This window comes from Anopheles stephensi, chromosome 2, assembly GCF_013141755.1.
Source record: "Anopheles stephensi strain Indian chromosome 2, UCI_ANSTEP_V1.0, whole genome shotgun sequence".
In the NCBI taxonomy this organism is placed as follows: domain Eukaryota; kingdom Metazoa; phylum Arthropoda; class Insecta; order Diptera; family Culicidae; genus Anopheles; species Anopheles stephensi.
The window spans coordinates 14,864,850-14,882,532 of NC_050202.1; the positions used below are offsets into that span (position 1 = coordinate 14,864,850).

Consider the following 17,683-nt stretch of genomic DNA (forward strand, 5'->3'; position numbering starts at 1 on the left):
CATTTCCAACCTTTCAGCCAGACTCGAACAGCGATCTTCAATTCCCTTGGCAGAACCTTTAAGACGCCACCAAAGGGTTAGGTAGATCGCTGCTTGCCTGCTTCTGGACGAAATGCGTCAAAAAAGCAAGCGACCCACAGCATCAAAATGGGAGACGCTTGGGCATATGCATTCACCCGGGACCCGTCCCGTGTTTGCTGTCAGCTTTGACCTTTACAGTTTGTTTAACTTCACAAACATCAAGCGTGTGTGTTGTTCGGTGGGATTCGTTACCGGGGGGGATGGTACGGGTCGGTCCGGGGTAAGCGTGTCCGTTGCAGACCCGGGTATCATTATCATAATGCAAACATCCCTTCTATATATTGAGCAGTCGAGCCTGGCCGCGAGCCCAGGCTGCAGTTTCCTTCGGACCGTGATGCACAGCAGTCGTGCGGTGTGAGTTGTGCGTACAGTTTCGTACTTAAGCACCGAGTACAAATTAAGAGCTGCCAAGCCAAAGTGTTGGGTGCTCGTGCTGCAAAGGTGAACTATCTAAATCAATTACCCCGGCTTAAACTGGTGCACGGACTTTGATGTAACCTCGGGAAAAAGATCGATGGCTAGAGCCCTGTAACAGGCAAGCTTCTTCGAGACTGCTGCAGAGTGAGAGTGTTTGAGTGCTTCAAAAACCACTTAAAGTGACCGGTGAAGCTTTCAGGAAAGCGATAAATCTATTACTCTGCAGTCGTGGCAGTGCAGGGCCCCAGTTCCTGCAGCTTACGGTGTGACTGACACGCAACCAGCCACAGACACACACGTATGAGGCCAAGGTGTAGAAAAATTGTTGCACAAAAGAAAGGATTTGCAGGAGGACGGGTGTCAGCAGCAAGTGCAAGTGTGGTGGCGTGATGTACCGTCAACCTTGACCGGAAAAATGCAAAATAAATGCACTAATAGAGGTACACTCGGTCGTACCAGCTCTTTGTAAGACGGTGCCGGTGTTAAGGACGGGTGGACCTCGTTTGTGGAAAGGATGTGTTCCAGAAAAAACCACCAAAGTGCACACCAACGTCCAGCACCACGCGATACAACGTGCCGTCCGTGTTAGGTTAGTAGTGCGGTCCGGAAACCATGCCCGGGCCAGAGCTGGTGATCGATTGTGCTGGAAACGCTCGGTTCAGAGTTGATGCGGACGACGCGGAGACATCACATCACACGGTTTTTGGACAGTTTCGGCAAAATTTGTCAAATCGAATTCTATCGATTTGCCACGAGCCAATTTTCCAAAGCTTATCTTGTGCCCATCGAGGCCCCCGGGGCTTGATGGTGATGGTGTTAGCGATATGGATAGTGGCGTGGCAAATTGATTAGAACAAAAAAGGCAACATGGAGGAAAAATCTCTGCCAAATAGTCAAAAATGCTTCAAAACGCAAAGCGCGCGTGTGTGTGTATTTGTGTGGTGTGCGTGTGCGAAAATGTGACTCGGTGTAAAGTGGCTGCTCAGCGAAAGAGCTAATCCTCAAAAATGACCCTCTTTGTTAGCGAAACCCAAAACGCGATCCATTTTGACAGTTTGTGACATGTGGGAACGTTGGGCTAGTTTTGAGCTTTATTTTTTTTGTTATGTTTCACTACAACGTTTTTTTAACATTCGCTTGATGTGTGTGTGCGTGTGTGCTTTTCTGCTTCTATTTTAGCTTGTTTTTGAATCCTTTAGCTCGAGAAGTCAGTAAGCAGCGCGGTGCGGATTGATGGTGTTTTAAAGCGTCACACGCCAGTGAGAACGAATAAGTTTAAGCGTAGTGTGCGATAAAGCACGCTTTGAAGAGTGGACTTATAGTGAGTTTTTTAAACAAACTTTGAGGAATATTCGACTTGAGCTATTGGTTGAATGTCAACCATTGCCATCGCAAGCTGCGAGTCACGAAATGATTTGGAAAAGGTTTGGAATGTGCCAACGAATGTTTCTGCTAGCTTTAGGAACGCTAGCAATGCTTCATCCTGCAAGTGGTGAAAGTAAGTAATATTTTATATCGAAGCGAAATTTCTTTTGCACAGAATTGGCATTATTTTAGCTTTACAGTGACGGACAATATAATAAGATCACTTTTACATTCGATTATCTAATTACTGCTTTCGATATTTCTACTTGATATAGTCAAACAAAAATTAGGCAAAGGAACCTTAACGTCTTAACCTTGTTTATCAATTTAGTTTAAAAATTTTATTGCAAAAAAATCTACTTTTTAATAAAAATGACAAGCTTAAAACATTGCAAGAGGAGAAGCTCAAAATTATAACAAAAAATTGTTCGAGTTTCCAATTTTATTGAATGGTCTTATTTCATTGTATAATTTGTTTGGAGCATTTTTTTCACGAGAAGGACAAAAAGGAACCCAAAACCGATTTCTTGATTCTTTACATAAATTTTATAAAAAAAGTCCTCAAATTCGAATCAAATTAGGTCCTATGATATTGTCCGTCACTGTACGAAACTACTTGTTTCAAATAATATTATTAAAATCTAATAACGTTACGAGTCTTCTTCGCTCATCGTTTCCCCAACGTGAAGGACACAGTCCAGTCTAAAAAAACTCAATGGGAAACTTTGTCTATCAGTTTTTTTATCATAACATATAATAAAAAAATAAGTAAATTAGTTTCAAGCACTATCAAGCTCGTTAACTATCTAATGTATTCTTTTACCCTTTTTTTACCTAGTTGTTGAGTAATTTATCTTGTGTGTCTATGATGATGAATTTCGTTAGCCTATAAATTGCCTTTAAAAGTTTAGTGGCTTGCAACCAAGATGTTTTAGATAAGAATAAGTCGGCGAAATGATCGATCAGACGTGAAAGATAAGCTAATGTCGATGAAAATTAATGCTCATGTAGTTGCTTGCGACTGTCTTCTTCTTCCTTTGCACTACAACCTCGAGAGGTCTGGCAGGCCGGCCATTTCTGGCTTTCTATGACTTCATTTTACCCATAACAAAGTACAAAAAGATGGGATTTGAACCACAGTCCTGTCGTGTGAAGACTGGCGCTGTTATCGTCTCAGACACTGGACCGCCCCAATTTGCATTTTCAGGCCATCCTAAATTGTGGACTGAATTTCCGATCGGTATTGGTCTGATGAAGCACAATATTTCAATAAGGAAATTTATTTTTTATGCAAACCAATCGCTGATATTGGGAATATCTATAAAGGCCTAGAAGTTATTAGTTTCTTAATCTAAAAATAATGGCTCAAATCTAAATGTTAACGAGCCTGTCCAATGGTTTAGAATGGGCTGATCTTGTCTTGATCTATTCGATGCGTCTCCTCCAAAGATCTCTCTGCTTTAATTGATTGAAGTAAACAGGCCCTTCGGTACCTTCATTCGGATATTAAGCAAATGCAGCACTAGAGAAAAAAAGTGAATCCAGTACGAAAGCGATTGTCGGTAAAGCGGCTGATATGATGCCCAACATGTTTGCACCGGGGATAGAGCAGACATTCGAAATCTGCGACAGTTGTTTCTTGAAATACACTAAATGAGCTTGAAGTTGTCATTGACTGTTTTGTCGAAAGCTGTTCTTTGAATAAGGTGTTTAGATTTAGTTGATCTTCCTTCCTTCAAGAGATATTTGCAAGAAAAATCACCTAGAGCTAGGGTGTTTTGAAAACATCTATATAACACATTGTAACCTTTAACTGAAATGCATCACCCATTCTCACTATAGCGCTGCCACCATCGAGTTGAACGTGCGGTGTCAGTCTGTTTACCTTTCTCCAAGATATAATAATCACTGCACCAGTAATCCACATACACGGTGGGTGTGTGTGTGTGCGCATTAGTTCCGTTATCGCAGCATCCACAAACAGGCAACGTGCGACTGCAGTTGGTGGTGGCGACGATTGCAAAGCACTAGCTTTCTCCAGTTGCATTATCATCCACTGTTGTCGAGATCGGTAACTGTGTAAGACAGGCGTGTTTGTCTAGTCGCTGTAAATAGATTCTGCTGGCAGTACGGCCAGTAGACGATCGCCCGAGGCAAGCGCCATGGCATTAACTGCTCTCTAATGGGTAAACAGAAAACTTCTACTCCTTCGCATAACTTCAACATTTAAGCAATAAATGATTTCATTAGAAAAAAATACTTAGTATAGCAATTTACAAGTTGAGTATGTTTGGACTAATATAGCTACCAGTTCAACTCGTTACGTTCTTCCTAGCTAGAACCATTACACTCAACTCAACTCAAGCGGCTGTCCATTCGCGTACGTGATTAATGTAGCTACACGTGCACCAGGTGCACCAAGGGCTGTCGCACGCCTGACAAAACGCTTCCAAATCGATGTGTGTACACACACGGCACGGTACGCGGGAAACGGGACGGTACAAATTGAAATCGTTTCATATCGTTACGTTTATTGACTTAGAAATCGGTAATTGAAAAACACAGCAGCAAAATTATTTATGAGCAGGATTTAATTATTCATTGCAGCATCACCATCGGCATTCGGTAGCTGGGCTGCTGTAACAGAGATTTTCTTGGGCCTTTCGGGGGGTTTCATGCGGAAGAGGGTGGATGCATTTGAGTAGAAGTTATGGTAGAGGAAGTTGCGGAACACTTCCTTCGGGTTCGGAGTTTCAGGAGGACACACACATACAGAGCTTCTGAAAGGGCTGCCGGCTGCCAGCCCAACGTACCGGGAGGTGCAGCTTAAAAGGTTAAATTTTATTAACTATAAAACATAACCGTTCCTGGGTGTGTGTGCTGTGCAGGTTGCCCCAGCCCATTACCATACCGCACGTCGGCAACAGACTCCTTGAGCAATGGCAGATGGTTTAATTTAATTTTTGGTACAGCATGTGGCATGTTTCCGATGTAAAAGCATAAGTATCGCACGCCAACACACACGGTTCTTACGCGCTCGCATTCGCATACGTTTGACGGTCGTTTGCTGTGCACACGCCAGCACGCCGTGTCGCCGGGCCGGAAAACTGCGACAATTTTTCCGCAGTACATACCCTACACTTCGGTGCAGTTTCGGTGCCGGCTGCTGTTGAGTGACGAATGATAGTCCGGTACCCGGAATTAGGAACTTCTGGTGGATGGTGGTGTCCGCCATCTGTGTTGCCACCTCACTCCAGTGGTCTAGACTAAGGACCCTCGGGGACCTGGTTCGAGATATAACCGGAAAATCGAGTCAGGACCTATAAATAATTGATTTAATTTATAAAATAATACACATTTATCAGTTGCACCGCGGGCGTGAGCTTTTGGAGGAAGGCAGGCAAGGGTGACAAGGTGCGATCGGGTATTGTGATTTTTATGTTTTGCTTTATTAATGATTCTACCCACTACTGGGAGGCTTTGAGGGGGAGGAGGTGGCCGGAAAATCTACACAGGGAAAAAAAAGGTTTCCCACACGGCACGGTCCCGTTGTGTGCAATTAATTTCTACTGATTGCTGTTTTTGATATGAATGTTGAGCTCTGGAGTAGGATTTTTACTCCTGCTACTTTTATTTATGATACTCTTCTACCCCATGCTTATGTGTACGTAAGGGTGGTGTGATGTGTCAATTGACTTTATGATGGTGGATGAGCATTTGGAATAAAATTTAACACACTTTGAAAAGAGCCGAACAGTATGATACTCACTGTGGTAATTAAGTTGTCAGCTCTATTATGTTTGTTTGTGTTAAACGATATTAAATAATTGGCCCTGGAAGCTGGATTCCTTTACCGAAATCCGTTGTACATCCCGCCAAACAGCAGACAATAAATAGTTATGCCTGCAACAATTCTTGGAATTTGTGGTACAAATCACTGCATGCACATATAGATTACCACAGTTAATTATACTCGGTCTGCTGTTGAGTTGGGGTGGACGGGTGGCATGGTGGTAGAGGAGTCAGTTGCTAACACTAATGGTCCGGTATCAAATATCATCCGGAAGTTTACTCTATTTTCAATGCTGACAAAGGAGGGCATTAGAAAAATGTATGATTTAAATATTATTGACACGATGATCATGTGTCCTAGTGTCCAAGTTCTTGTATTGTTTCAAGATTTTTACATGCAGATGAAGTGTTACAGCATTATCAATCTAAAGCAGTCAAAACCTTTGAGAAACTTTAATTAATATATTTTTTTAAATTAGAAGCTTTATTGTCAGGTTTGCTCTGGGCGCTTTAAATGCAGCAGAAACAGTTGAAGAAAACAGAGGCTTAACTGCCTGATTTTAAAGCAAATAGTTGAGAGACTTTCTGGTCTTTTCAAGGTCTTTGGGGATCCAAGAATCAGAGAGTTGAAGCTAAAAAAATCTTAACCGAAGCCTTAAGAAAGTAGTCTTAGAAGTAGTAGTAGTAGTAGAAAGTAGTCTGACTAGGATGTGATCGTAGTACGTGGAAAGCGGATATAACTTTAACATTTAGCGGATGCTTATGATTTGATCTGAAGCGATCCACCATCGCTTTGTGAGGTTTCAGGTATCACAGCTAGACATCAATTCTTGTTCTATGTTTAGTTTGTTAAAATGATAGTTTTTATACTGAACTGATCATCGTCAAGAGATTCTACGAAAAAATCCTTCAATTACTGCCCGACGTTGGTTGCTCTGCACAACAGCTTCCCAAGTATTTAAAAGTATCCCCAAGTACGGCAATTTTTTATGAAAGTCTCCTCGAATGCTTGTCCGAATGCAACAACTGTCAAAGATACATTAATGAAAAGAGAAAAACAAAATACCAAGACCGAAAACCCCGATCCCAAACACACACACACACACACACACACACACACACACACACACACACACACACACACACACACACACACACAAAAACCGCTCATAACAAAGTGCATTTTCCGACGAACGAACTGGCTGGTGGCAACCACCCGCTGTTAAACGATTTCGGATCAATTTTGCGTTCAGCGTGTTCGATGTTTCCTTTTTGTCGTCTACACTAATTTAAGGGTTGAGATTAAATCTGTTTTACGCCCACAGAAGCGTTCGATCGCATCAGCGGGAATGATGCACATTCTTGTGTTCCCTTTTTGTTTTTTGTTTTGTTTCGCATTGTACGTCATCGAACTCGGGATCGATTGATTTTTTAATTTAATTCGTTAATATCTTTTACCACCGAGGGTTTCCTCGGCCCGGCGAGCAAGGTTGGCGACGCGATAATGGAACCTTTTAATCTGCAATTTATCGAGTTTTGTGTGTGTGTGTGTTTGTGTTTTAATGCTTTCCCTGATGTGTCGTAAATAATCATGTATTATTTATAACGCTGGCTCGGGGTTGTATAATGGCATTTATTAAAAAATAACTATGCATTTTTCAATTTAAGAAAGGCCCATCGAACATCACCGTTACAGCATTGCATTATGGGTTTTCTTCAATGTTTTAAAGAGCGTTAGCAAGGGTATTTTCATTTTGACACTCGTTCTAAGGTTCAATTTTTTTTGTTTAATTGGTATTCCATTTAATAAATGCTTGTACCAGTAACAGTTATGACTTTAATTTGGGTAAATTTACTATTTGTTATCGAATTTTAACTTTTGTTAAGTATCTCTCGGATGTTTGCATAGGCCAACATGTTTGAATGCCAGTGTTAGGAGTGCGATGAGTTAGTTCTGCAAAATGTGATCAGGAGAGAGCGATTGTGATCGGTTAGAAGATGTTCTCAGTCTGGTGCCGTTGTGTGTCAATCCAATATCCAGCAGTGGATCTAATCCCATCGAGGTTCGAGGCTATATAGATGATGGTGGCCCCTACAGCATTTATTCTGCGGACCGGGCCCTGCTCATTTTGCTAAGCTCATTTTGCTTACCGGCCAACCCGCTCCTAATTCCTAACAGATGCCTAATTATTGATCAAAAATTCTTCTGAGAATCTTTATCATGTTTTCTCAGTTTTGGATAAATTCCATGCAGATGTGAGCACTGCAACTGTAAATATTTTAAACAGTCTCATCTGCGTCCATCGCGATAGGTATTTTGAGCGGCAAAGTTTCATCAGGCTATAGTATGATTGATAGGCATTAAACAACTGACTTTTGATCCTTGATTGGTTAAAGTTTTGGATAGCTTCAAAGACACGATCATCTATCCGTACTTTACCCCTAGGTCAATCAATGTTTGTTACCAGGATCGCTGATGGTGCCACCAAAATTTAGCTCCATCTTTTGGTAAGTTTTGGTAGGACAGAGAGCGACCCGATGCTACATGCGACAGCAGCGCCGGTCTTCACACTGCAGGATCGGAGTTCAAATCTCATTCGGGTTGTTTCCTCATAGGCTAATTAAGTGTAGTAAGCTAGAAAGTCATGCATGTCTTAAGAAGTCGTTAGGCCAAGAAAGAAAGAAGAAGAACATTAACAGATATTGATTGATGTATCTTGTTCTAAGTCACACGTTTCTCCAACATGATAAAATATACTTAAAAAAATGGTTAGATTTAGTTAAAATTAATATAATTTAAGTTTTTTTTTAACCTAATTTAAGAGTTATTTAACAACACAGAGAGATATTTAAAAAAAAGCTGAGTTTTAAGTTGCACGTTTGAGGTTCATCTTAGTTAAAACAATCTCCAATGAAATGAAAATTGGCTTAACCCTAGTTTTCTGCGAAGTAATCATCTCCGCACATAGATCACAAAACTAACGAAGTCCAAGATAGTATCATCATATCGTTAAAATGTAAACAGTAATAACGATTACTTCGGTAACATGAATAAAGACCGTCCGTATTATTTCATCCTTCCTACGCACATGACACCCCTTCCCAGCACACACACACACAAACACACACACAGACACTTTGTTCATTTGAACTGAAACGATATCAACTATCCACCTGTGCGGCTGGAAGGCATGGAAATCGCAAACCGCCTTTCGACTTCGCATACGTGCAACGATTGCATAATCCTATGCCTCGCACGACCAGCCCTGGGTATCTATTATTTACCTTCGATTTCATTATCAACAGGCGAGCAGGCTGGGCGCAGCCGGAAGAAACATCGCAAGATCGAAGCCATTTCCATTATAATTACTATCGATCCGGTACGATGTGTGAAAATTCCGAAAACGGAAACCATTTCGCTCCGGTAGAGTACGGGTTCCGAAAGCCTCGGGTCGGGCTGCAAATCAAGAATGCCGTTCCGGACGCCGGTATCGCCTTGTGCGATGGAATGTTGGACAGATCGTTTCTAGTGAAAACAAAAATGTAATTTCTGCTACCGGGAAACTCATTTTTGTAATAGATACATAAAACTCGGCCACCACCTCCACTTCGGTTCGGAGACAGGGTTTCGTTGCACTATTTACGGCACCGGGTTACTGGTTTTGCAGCTTTTTGCAGCACGGCAATGCAATCTACCATTGTCGAAAGCCACATAAATGGTTCACCAAGGTGGAAGAAGGAAGGTGAGAAAATTGATTCACGGCTTGCCATTACAAGGAGAAGCGCTCGATGAACGGGAAGGTGACATTCGCTCTTCGTCACATTCGGTCCGACGAAACTAACGAAGAACTTTGTCGTAATTGGATTCGAACATTTTATTACCTTCAGCGAAGCACCAGTGCTACTGGAGGTACTCACCGAGCCCCGTTTGATCGTGGCTACAGAATGACTGTAGTTGATACAAGATATCGGGGCACAAAAGTCGTAAGAATGGTTCTCAAACTAGCATCCGGAATGAGGTAGTTTTTATGTCGACTGGAGATGACGTTGAATGTTTCTTGAACGAGGAATAAAAATGGCGCTGGGATGGAAGGTTTGCTTTGGTGGTATCGATGATGCATTGAATGGCTTTTTGGTTGTATGGTTTTGAAGTTTTGATGGTGTAATTGTGACTTCAAATCTGTGTAAAATATTTGCCATGAAGAGCAGAGCATTTGCTCAGGAACTCATCATTCGAATACAATTTTAGATTACCAAATGAACTCTTTAAATTTACTGTTTGTTTTATTGTGGATGTAATTTCAACGCGAAAAGTTAGTAATATTGTGTTGGTTTTTGTAGGTACCTCCAATTTATCTATTTACCCCAGCGGATATCGTTCATGTGAGGAACGCTTAAAAGTAGGCATATACAGGGTTGTTATAGCATCAGTTTATAAAAAGTGAAATAAAAAATATATTTTCTGTAACAAAAATAAACATGTTACAAAGTAAACTCAAACAGTAGAGTCAAAGATGACCTAAGACAGTTTTATAACCTAATTCTTTATGCGTTTGACGGTTGAATTGCTGCAAGCTCGTCATGCAAACTGATAGGAAAAACTAGTCACCAACAAAAGCATTCGATCTCTCCCAACAAACGCTTTCCGTATTTAATAAAAATTTTAAATTTATTTCAATGAAAGTAAGACTGTAAATAATTTATGCTGCCATGGCAAGCACCCTTGAAAACCCCGTTTTTGCTAACTTCATAAACCTACTATTATTACCTACCTTATTATTGTCCCCTTTTTTCCAGCCATTGCGATCGAGCAGATCCTTTCGCTGTGCTGCCAGCAGGGCGAGGCTTGGGGATCGCAGAGCCGGACATGCTCGAGCTACAACGAATCGCTGGAGCTGGTACCGGCCGGCCTGCACGGCCTGTGCCTTTCGACCATCGAAATATGCTGCTCGAAGCAGCACAAAATTTACCAGTGTAAGGCCGGTCATATAGCTGCCCGGCAGGGTCGCAGCTGTTCCCCGAAAGGTGACCAGTCCGGGTCGGAATTTTACACGGTAGGCTAACGCGTGCACATCGTACCTCCTGGCAAAGATAAGCTCACCGTAATCCAATTTCACACTCCTTTCCCCGTACGGTCTCCTTACCCACGGCAGGATTGCTGCGAGGCGTGCAAAATAGGGCTGGTGGTCGGCTCGAGCGCCAACAAGTGCTCGGTGGAACCGTTCGCCTTCGGCAGTCCCTGGGACGAAATCTATGACGATTGCTGCGAGAACGAAATCAGGAAAAAAGTTGGACACGATGAGCGTGAGTTGTTTCGCTTACACCTGCTTCAGCTACGGGTCAGCTCCGGAAGGCCTAACGCTGCGCTTTTCGGTGTGACGTAGTGGACAGGCTGCTTTTGCTTTGTATTTGTGTTTTTTTGGCATGCTAAATTAGTTCTTCATTCAAATGTAAGAATACATTCGAGCACGATTTTTTTCTGGGCTATCGTTCTGGGGTTTTGCTTACCACGCTAGTGGGCTTGTGTGAGCAGTTCCCGTCAGTCTGCTCGCAGGTGTGCGAGAACTTGGAGGACGGTGCGTATGTGTGCAAGTGTCATCCAGGATTCGAGCTGATGGACGACAGCAAAACCTGTGCACCGGTTTCGGACGAGGATAATGAAGCGATCGAGCGGAAGGAGTAAGTATTGTTAGCATAATTAGTGTAGAAAGATAAGTAACGTAACATAAGGGGTAAGTAAGTCCTCAATAAACCGTTTGCTTGCAATACATTGTTTTTGGGGTATTTTAAGTTAGGATTCTTTATGCATCAGTCGATGAAATCAAGAATTTTAATTATAAATTTTTATTTGATATAGCATACATTTAGGCGTAAGTAGCAATAACTCATTCCAAGGCTCTTCTGCAAAATGCATTTGCAACATTGCTGCATTTATTCGTTCAATAAACAATTCAAGTGCAGTATTTACTCAATCTTTCAAGTTTCTCAACTAAACACTTGCACCATTGGCATTGATTGATTTCTAGATATTCTTCAACACTGGATTTTTGTTGCGCCTTCTTTGTCCAGCCTTGAAACACTCCGTTCACTTGAACGGAAGCAGTCATTTCAAGTTCTTTTTGATTCTTATTAAGAGAGATTGCTTTAACTTTTCGGTTTCATACACTTCACCATCACCGGCTTTTCCAGCACATTCGCCTGTGGCAAAGGACTCAAGTACAACAAGCACACGGACGAGTGTGAGGACGTGAACGAATGTGAAACCGGTGAGGCCACATGCAATCCGGCGAATCAAGTTTGTCGTAATACGCGCGGCGGCTTCATATGCGTGGATATCGTGCTTCCGGACATTGCCTGCGATGCGGGGTACGAGCCGAAGAATGGCAAATGCGAAGGTAAGTTTTTCACTTCCGGCGCACTGATACCGGTAAGTACTGCTTATCGCTCGCTAGCGGAAGGAGCATTGGAAAGGAGCGAAGAAAAATTATCCGACAAACACACATACACTTAACCATCTTTGCCCGGTGAGCTTATCCAATGTCTGAATTAGTTTCTGGTGACAAAGTGACACATAGGGGTGGTGTTTCAGCCCTGTGTCTCGCTAAGTATGGTAGTCGCTGCTTTGCTTCCGCCGCCATTGTTTGTTTGTGTCCCTCCCCCCCCCCCCCCCGTGCTGGTGCTCATTCTCTGACTTTGCCTAGATGTTAACGAATGCTTAGAGCGGCTCGATGCTTGCGACCGGGAAAGGGAACACTGTCTCAACGGACGTGGTAACTACTCCTGTCTGCCGAAGGCCGTCACCATGTGTCAACCGGGCTTTGCTTACAACGTGAGCTTGGGCGTGTGCGAAGGTTTGCTAGCTTTCTTCATTCATTCATTCATTGCCACTCGCTGCGGCTGCTTGCCGTACGGGCATAATACACCGTGCTGCTTGGCTTGTTCATTTTTACTTAATCATATCCGGCTTAGTGACTGAAACGCTTTACAGTGATGGGCGTACAGTAGTTGTGGACGCTTTTTTTAGCATAAAATGTTAGAACTTATTGGAAGTTAAAAAAAACACAAACATTTCTACATAATACTAAAAAACATTTAAAAAAATCATAACAAAACTAGATTCTTGAAATAGAAAATATCATAAAAATTGAATTAGAGCTTCTGCAATTAAGCTATAAATGTATAAAAGAGAACTATAAATAAATAAAAGATGCGTAAAAAAGTATTCAAAAGACGTATAAAGTGAAAAAGATCTTTTCAAAAAATATAAAACAAAAGAATTAAAATAAGTACATTATAGTAAACGAAAGCTACTCGCCCATCACTGTACGTACCACATATTCCTAGTGTACTAACCTAATAATGGAAATAGATATAAGATGTACATACAACAACGAAAACAAAACCCCGGCGTTACATACATTCAATTAATTTTTTTTTCTTCTCGCTGGTGATTTTTGCTCCCATCTTAACGCAACATGTTTCGACTTTGTCTCATCAATTCCTGGTCCGGGGCCCATCTGAACGTCAACAGACATCAACGAGTGCGAGGAGGACGGTGCCTGCGACGAAGGATACCGTTGCGACAACATTGACGGCTCTTACGAGTGTATTGCGGTGGTGAAGATTTATCCAACGTACGTGCCGTTTGCTTTACTGGAGGAAACTCCAGTTGGAAAACTTGCTCATTTATCCGTTCCCGGAATAAGTGTGTGTGTGTAGTACAATGTAGTAACGTTTTCGGTTTGGTTTTCTCTCTCTTCTTATCTTCGGTTCTCAACCCCAAAACCACCCATTTAACAGTCAGCCGAGGAAAAAGGTGGACGCGTGTACACCCGGTTTCCGACGACATAATGATCAGTGCGTGGGTAAGTCTACCGATATGAACTTGCCAGGGTGGAATCCCTGGTTCACACCCGGAATTGGATTCCCGTCTGTACGGAATCATTCTGACTGATGCGATCCTGTGTAATGCGTGTCATCCTTTCATGTTACGCTGTCGTTCGTGCGAAATGTTCTGATCATCGTGCGGGCTAAATTTGCGTCCCTTTTTTTCATTGGATGTTCGTTTTTTGCAGATATTGATGAGTGTGCCGCCGATAAGAATGCCTGCGACAGTAATCAGGTGTGCACGAACGAGATCGGTGGATTCAGGTGTGATTGTAAAATTGGATTCAATCTCGATACGATTACGAACGCGTGCGTCGGTAAGAATATGCGGGTTTATACTTTTATCATGCTCATCATGAGTTTCTTTGGGCCGTTGTAAAGCGCCCAAGCGGACTAGCGATGTCTGGCTTTAATTTGGTACAATGTTCGTTTTAAAAAGATTTTTTAAAGCCGCTGTAATCCTCCAAGTGGTGTGGATGTTTTTAGTGAATGGAAATCCGTTCGTCTTTAATTTTTAATATAATTTCCATCGTCTATCACCAAATTCCAATCAAACACGAAACGAAATCTCCAATACTCAATAGAAAGACAGAGTTAATGTTCCCACTCCGACATCGAATCTCGCTTGTGATTGACCCAATTATCTTCATCTATCACGTCAGACATCAACGAGTGTCAGGTGAACGCCCACGAGTGTCTGGAGACGCAGCGCTGCGATAATACGATCGGTTCCTACACGTGCATCCGGCTGCAAAGCTGTGGCACCGGTTACACTCTCAACGCCGAAACGGGTCACTGTGATGGTAAGCATACCGGGCGGGGTCCGCTTACGATGTGACCACAAACTAACTAACCGCTCCCTATTTCCCCCCCCCTTCACCCATGATCGCTAGATGATGACGAGTGTGCTCTCGGACGTCACAATTGTCTGCCACCGAACGAATGCTTCAACACGAAGGGCTCGTTCCGGTGTCGTATTCCGCACCGACATTACTTGCAGTCCAGTACGTCTACATCGACTAGCACTACGACGACCACGACCACCGTACGGCCCCAACGGTACAATCCCGGGTACAGCAACTATCCAACGTCACGCTACTCGTCGTACCAGCCGTATCTACCACCGTGCGGAATCGGGTTCGAGCGGAACAGTTTGGGAGCGTGTGTCGGTAAGCAAACTTCAGCAAGGCTTCTTGTTCTGATGTGTTTAATGTTAAAGATATAGTTTCTTAACGAAAACCTGATCATGTTTGCATGCTGCGGATGTTGTTGATGGTGAATATTCAATAGCTATTGCTCGATAACTTGCTCCAGTTTTTACACCGATCATTCTTCTTGGCTTGTACATAAGCAGAAATTCTTTAAAGTTTCTCTTAATCATCACCATTTTTGCTTTTGGTACCTTGTATAGATATTGATGAATGTTCGCGGGGTGCTAGTTGTCATCGGCATCAGCAGTGCATCAATACGAATGGATCGTATCGCTGCCGCGATCTTTTATCCTGCCCCGCTGGATACCGTGTTAATGATGACATTACGGAGTGTTTAGGTGAGATATAGTGACTGATCGCTACCAACCTCGGACGAGGTATTGATACGGTACGATACGGTTTATTCGACAGATATCGACGAATGTGCTACCGGTGAGGCAGTCTGTGGTCCGGAGCAAACGTGCAGCAATCGGAAGGGAGGGTATGTTTGCGTGTGTCCACCGGGGCATAAGCTCGGTCGGAACAAGCGCTGCGAGGACATTGACGAGTGTGCAATGCATGGGTCGAAGGCTTGTCAGCAAAATTCCAACTGTATTAATACGATCGGATCGTACCGGTGCGATTGTAAGGAGGGGTTCAAAAATGGACCCAATGAGATGATCTGCACGGATGTGGACGAGTGCAAGGAAATTCCTGGGCTGTGTCATCAGAGGTGTTTGAACTACTGGGGGTCGTACCGGTGCGGCTGTCATCCGGGCTATCGGCTAGGCTACAACAATCGTACCTGTGACGATGTGGATGAGTGCGAGGAGTACAAGTCGGCTAATTTGTGTGTGGGCATATGCGAGAATACGCCGGGATCGTATGCTTGTCGTTGTCCGCATGGCTACAAGTTGGGAGCGGATGGACGAAGTTGCATAGGTGCGTACATTCTAATGACATTCGTTATGAAGAACACTATCCTAGAACTAAATTTACGATTGTTTTTTATCTCACTTCAAACATACAGATATTGACGAATGTCAGGTGGGAGATGTGTGCAATAGACGTCACGATATTTGCACCAACATCGGCGGAAGCTATCGGTGTACGACGATCGAATGTCCCTTTGGCTATCGACACGATGTGGATCGTCGAAAGTAAGTTCATCGCTTGTTGATCAATTACTGAAGATGTTTCTAACCGTCTTTACTTCTTTTTCCATAGCCGTTGCGAGCGAATCAGCCGTTACTGTAATACCGGTGATATGGAATGCATTCGGCGACCTCACTCGTACTCGTACAACTTCTTAACGATCGTGTCCAACATTCTGCTACCACCGGAGGGCCGTGGGCTATTCACGCTGGCCGGTCCGTCCCATTACCAAATGATCGATTTTGATCTGAAGCTAGTTTCCGTCGATGCAGCACCACATGTGAAACCAGTAGATATTCATTACTTCGGGTAAGGGTTGTGTAAAATCCTATATAACTTCATACATTTATTGTACTACATTATAGTGAAAATCGAAATGAATTTTCTTTTCTATTTCAACTGCAGGTTGGAGAAAAGAACGAACGAGGCGCAGCTGAATTTGCGTAAGAGCATCGAGGGACCGCAGGACATTGAGCTGGAGCTGAGCATGAGCGTGTTCCAGAATGGGGAACTGTACGGCACTAATGTGGCCAAGCTGTTCCTGATGATATCGGCGTATGAATATTAAACCACGCACGGCAAGCGTTACGATTGAGCGGGTGACAAGCACCAAACCCAGCAGTGGTTTCATCTTACATTCTTACTTTAACATTCAGCTACCAGTGCTTCTTCGTGTCCTTTGTGGGACGAGCGTAGGACACGTTTTGTATCCCTAAAAGATTGCGTTTAGTACAGGAGTATGGTTATGAAATAAATAAATCTGAACTTCTCCATAAATTTTTGACCTTTATTTTGTGGAGTGAAAGAATAAGAGTTTTATTATGTATGCATCCATAAAAGAGTTTGTAAGTAAGTTGGTTTATTTTATTTTCTTATCTACAATATCTTTTTCATCTTTCATACGTAATAAGATTTCTAGAAGAAAAATTTCTAGGCCCATAATTGCTAATTTAAACGACTTAATTTTTTTTTCTTAATTTTCTCGACTTCTCAATGTTCGTCCTTCGTTTGTTCTTTTGCTTCCTCCTTGAAAAAAGAATACAATTCTTACATAAAACACCTACATTAGGTTAAAACATAGAGACGTAAGCTCAGAAACATATCAAGGAACATGTAGATAATGTACTTGGATAAACTTGGGTGCATACATTTTTTTAAACTAATTGTTTTTTAACAAGAAAATTCCCTGATTTTAACGAGAAAGAAAGATTTTTACCAATAATCTGTACAATAAATGTGATGTATACTAAAAACGCTTAGTAAAAAGTATTTCTATCGAAGAAACAATCGAAACTTAGACAGAATTTGACATTTAGTTCTTCCTCTTCTTGTCTTAACGACGTCTTTAGGTCATGCCTTACTAGACTTATCGATACGATGTATTTGGATAGTCAGTTCTCACTACTAGGGGACGGCCCGAATGGGATATGAACCCTGGTCCGGCCGTTTGAAAACCTGATCTAGGCGCTGATCTCGCCTCTGTCACCGTGTCGCATCGTTGTCTTTTAGCTATCGAAGTTTAATGTCTGAAAGCTCATGGTGTTTATAATTAATTAACTTTATAATAAATAAGAGCTGCAAAAGCTCTCTCCCTCTCTCTCTCTCTCGCCCTCCGTAGAAATATATTATCAAAAAGCTAACCTTTCGCACAATTACCGAGGAAGCTTTCCTACATAAATCCCAAATAAACTCCAAATTTTACAATTGAGATAAACGTTCCAAAGAGGATGAGAAACTCATTGCAAATTATACGCTTGAACCAATTTTGACAGCTCAGATAAGCCCACCTCGAAACG

The 17,683-nt window shown here is 42.4% G+C and overlaps 1 protein-coding gene across 6 annotated transcripts; it reads left to right on the forward strand.

Annotated features, from left to right (window-relative positions):
- Nucleotides 1–385: 385 nt before the first annotated feature.
- On the forward strand, nucleotides 386–16,677 carry LOC118504195 (fibulin-1). Of its 6 annotated transcripts, none has more exons than XM_036038373.1 (17): nucleotides 386–435; nucleotides 1,678–1,996; nucleotides 10,453–10,709; nucleotides 10,809–10,959; nucleotides 11,172–11,334; nucleotides 11,845–12,050; nucleotides 12,357–12,506; nucleotides 13,187–13,289; nucleotides 13,456–13,520; nucleotides 13,731–13,859; nucleotides 14,205–14,345; nucleotides 14,436–14,711; nucleotides 14,954–15,091; nucleotides 15,165–15,674; nucleotides 15,763–15,892; nucleotides 15,960–16,196; nucleotides 16,293–16,677. In XM_036038373.1, the coding sequence occupies exons 2-17, from the start codon at nucleotides 1,909–1,911 to the stop codon at nucleotides 16,453–16,455; spliced, it is 2,907 nt and encodes a 968-aa protein (XP_035894266.1). In that variant the 5' UTR covers nucleotides 386–435; nucleotides 1,678–1,908; the 3' UTR covers nucleotides 16,456–16,677. The 6 variants fall into 6 exon arrangements, with proteins under 6 accessions (XP_035894266.1, XP_035894263.1, XP_035894264.1 ...); XM_036038370.1 differs by having other exon boundaries at nucleotides 389–522; XM_036038371.1 differs by having other exon boundaries at nucleotides 389–522; nucleotides 1,698–1,996.
- The last annotated feature ends 1,006 nt before the right edge of the window (nucleotides 16,678–17,683 follow it).